The 3,366-nt window shown below is 48.1% G+C and overlaps 1 protein-coding gene across 3 annotated transcripts in view; it reads right to left on the bottom strand.

The window, feature by feature from the left end:
• Positions 1-3,366, bottom strand: part of LOC109463760 (deleted in malignant brain tumors 1 protein-like) — a 23,436-nt gene that overhangs the window by 5,781 nt on the left and 14,289 nt on the right. Inside the window, exons 17-22 of one of the 3 annotated variants that reach the window (XM_019760612.1) lie at positions 3,127-3,325; positions 2,690-2,776; positions 2,111-2,419; positions 1,658-1,807; positions 797-1,035; positions 334-424 (exon numbers count right to left, since the gene is read on the bottom strand). The exons of 1 other annotated variant lie outside the window; for it this stretch is intronic. In XM_019760612.1, the coding sequence (XP_019616171.1) occupies positions 334-424; positions 797-1,035; positions 1,658-1,807; positions 2,111-2,419; positions 2,690-2,776; positions 3,127-3,325 (1,075 nt within the window). The remainder of the gene's footprint in view (positions 1-333; positions 425-796; positions 1,036-1,657; positions 1,808-2,110; positions 2,420-2,689; positions 2,777-3,126; positions 3,326-3,366) is intronic. One more of the 3 variants, XM_019760611.1, reaches the window with a different exon arrangement.

Raw genomic sequence — 3,366 nt, 5'->3', positions numbered from 1 at the left:
GCCTACTATCTCTCTCTTCCCTCCTCTCTCTCTCTCTCCGTCCCTCTCTCTCCCTCCCCTCCTTTCCTCCCCCACCCCTCCCTCTCTCTCTCTTACGCTGAGGTCACATTTCCAAACCGGGGCCCAGTCGGGAAGGATTATGGAGCGAAAAGTGTGATATAGAAGACAACAAAGTACAGTTGAAAAAATGAATAATGGGAACTATTTGTGTATAATATTGTTGATTTTTCGTTAATCGAAACAGTCTGGTCGGGGCCCCGATTTGGAAATGTTACGTCAGCATAACACACATACACACACATGCATAGCTGTGAGTATCAAGAGCGTACGAACCATTTGACTGGCATGATCCACTGTACAGGAGCACGTCATCAATAGCGACATCTCCTCTCCACCCAATGCCGACCTCCCCTTCAAAGATGATCTAGAAAAATATCAAACAGCTTGTCAGAACTTTTAACAAAGGGCAAAATAAGAGCGTGTATACACATGTTGAGAACCACAACGAATTAACTGCATGCATTTTTTTTATTCCAACATGTAATCACAAGACGTGGCGACGGCAAACTCAAGTTTTTTAAACTTATTTTTACGCTGCTACCAGAGTAACACGGAGAAAAATACAATACGTGAGGAAAGTCGTGTAAAGTGCCTTTCCCAAGGGCAAAAGACCGGTGGCATGCCAGGGTTCGAACCCTGGACCTCTCTGTTCCGAGACGAACACTCTACCGTTATGCCACACGACCCCACTGATACTGCAGTGTTTTGAGAGTAATCAACGACTTGTTCTCCAAACCTGGTCTTGGTTCATGGTCACGTCGATTTTGGTGTCATGCCACATGTTTCCTTGTGACGTATTCCTCATGAAGACGAGATCATTCCCGACCAGGACGCGCAGTGCTCCGATGCTGTCCCCGTACACGTGGTAGGCGAACTGCAGACAGTGCGTGCCGTACGCATCGAAGACCGGGCTCCAAAGACGGGCAATGTCTCCTCTTTGACGAGGCGAAGACGCCTCGATGTACATGTAGTACCCTGTCGGCGTTATTCAACGGGATTTATCAATGAAAGACTTGGTGTTACATCATACAGCAATGACAATAAAATGATATATATGAGCCAAATATGACATCTTCAGCATGTTGCCATCTTTGGAATTTGCCGGCAAAGCATTTTGCCATTTTGAAGCAATAAGTCAGAATTACAGATAATTATAATAGTTTTTGTCTGTGTTTTTATAAGACGTGTAAAAGAAGATTAAGCTATTTGTGATGCGCGGCTATTGGACCGGAAGGTATGACGTCATCACCCACAATGCAACACCAGCATGACGTCATTCTGTCCTCGGTCAGGCCAGGGGCCTCAGACCGCGTCGGGAGCCGAAAGCGGCCCTCCCACCCAACCCACGACGGGATTTGCTTGGGGTGGGAATGGGCGCCTGCTTTAGAGCTGTGGCCTCAGCGCATAGTCAACTTTTGGCTTCAGACGACTATTTCCGCATAACTTCATACCGGAGGTCCATGGCCGCGCATTGCAAAAAGGATACTATTCTAGACATAGAGTGCGTACACACTGTTTTAGGAGCATATCTAAGCAAACTAAACTTAAGCACGCCAAACAAAATAAAACTGAACGAAACGTTGAAACATCTACCGACCGTTTCCCGAAGTGTGGTCAAAGCTGGGGCCTGTCTCAGAGGAAGGCGTTCTCCCCGTCCTGCGCCTCCACAGGAAGTCTGCACTGGAGTCGCTGGTGAAGTTACACGTGTTTACGTCAAAGTCACAGGCGATCAGGGTCCGGTCCGGCCCTGCAACAAAAAAAGCAACATGTTCTTTAGTCTTCCATACATCAAGTGGACCATATGTCCATTGATACGTACCAGTGTTTTCTTCACGAACAGCAAAACTGTAAAATGATTTCAGAGACTAGAAGACAGCCAGCGCCCGCAGTTTCCAACACTTCCGTCCATTTAGGGAACCTGTGTGACCCAGGTAACATAATGACCTTTTCAGAGCTAAGGAAAGATTTTAAATCTTCTCTAAAAGTTTTAATCGTGTGCAACAGTTTAATCATTTACACACAAAAGACTAGCACACTCCTTAGACCTTACCCTGGCACTCGACGCCAACGTCTTCATGGTGGCCGCAGTTCTCCACCCCCCAGCCTCGGTGCTGACAGAACTGGAGAGACGGCTCTTTGCCGGTACAGGACACGTCGTCCATCCAGATCGGCCCGGTACCCTGGCCGTAGTGCGCCCCTCCTGACCAGCTGATGTAGTCGACGAAGCCGAGCTCCTGGCAGACCACCCTGGCCTCGTTCGGACCAAAGAAGTCGTCACAGACGCTTCCCCACGTCCCGTTCACGAAAACCTCGATCCTCCCGTAGTTCGGGCCTCCGTGGACCAGCCTCACGCTGAAACCTCGAAAGAAGACGTGGATGTTAGATGTACCATTGTAAACTTGTTATTACTATAAAGTGTGTCGGCACAGCTCTGTCAACACTGGACTACCAAACACGTAAACTATACGAATGTGTTCTGGTGTTCAAAATGGTCATCTTAAACTTTTCTCTGTCATAGATTCTGAAAACTCTCTTGAACCTTCTAAGTGATAAGTTTCTAACAAACTTTCCTGTGGCTTTGTCCTAACAAGATTAAACGAAAATAAGCTGCTGTATGCTGTCTACTTACTTGAAAATGTGATGATGCCGTTGGGAGGGAACAAGGTGGTGGGTGGCGGCGTCGTTGTGACCATTTCAGTTGTAGTCATTGGCGCATCTACGAATACGGCACATAAACCATAGGTTAGTCATGTTTCTGACGGTCGTAGTGAATGGTAACATGCAATATCACTTAGCATCCAACTCTACTCTATTCTATTCTATTTTATTGCAGGAGAATTAAGTTTAGGACAATCTTGAATAAGGGTTTGGTGCCAAGATGGATAATGTACTCAATCACCGAATCAGTGATTTTTAGTCAGTAGCATTTTAGTAGCCTGGACTCTAGCCTTGGTAGCTTTGGTCCTCTGCCAACGTCGCTACCCCATACCAACGACAGGGAGCGGGAAAAAGCTAACATAGTTGGACTCATGTCAGACTCAAGGTCATGTTTCTTTCTCTACGCACCGCAGATGATGCCGATGTCCTCACTGTGGTCACAGTTGTGGCTGCCCCACTCCCCGATGTCGCACTTGTGAAGAGACGTCTCGTTCCCGACACACTTCACGTCGTCCATCCAGATCGGACCGGTGCCTTGTCCGTAGTGGGCGGTGGGCTGGGAGGCCAGGGCGCCGGTGAACCCGAGCTGTCGGCACGCTACGTTAGCCTCCACCGGCCCGAAGTTGTCGTCGCACACGGTACCCCACT

The sequence above is a fragment of the Branchiostoma belcheri genome, unplaced genomic scaffold (genome assembly GCF_001625305.1).
Source record: "Branchiostoma belcheri isolate BF01 breed outbred unplaced genomic scaffold, Haploidv18h27 scaffold13, whole genome shotgun sequence".
NCBI lineage: Eukaryota > Metazoa > Chordata > Leptocardii > Amphioxiformes > Branchiostomatidae > Branchiostoma > Branchiostoma belcheri.
This window is presented reverse-complemented; position numbering and strand designations above follow the sequence as displayed.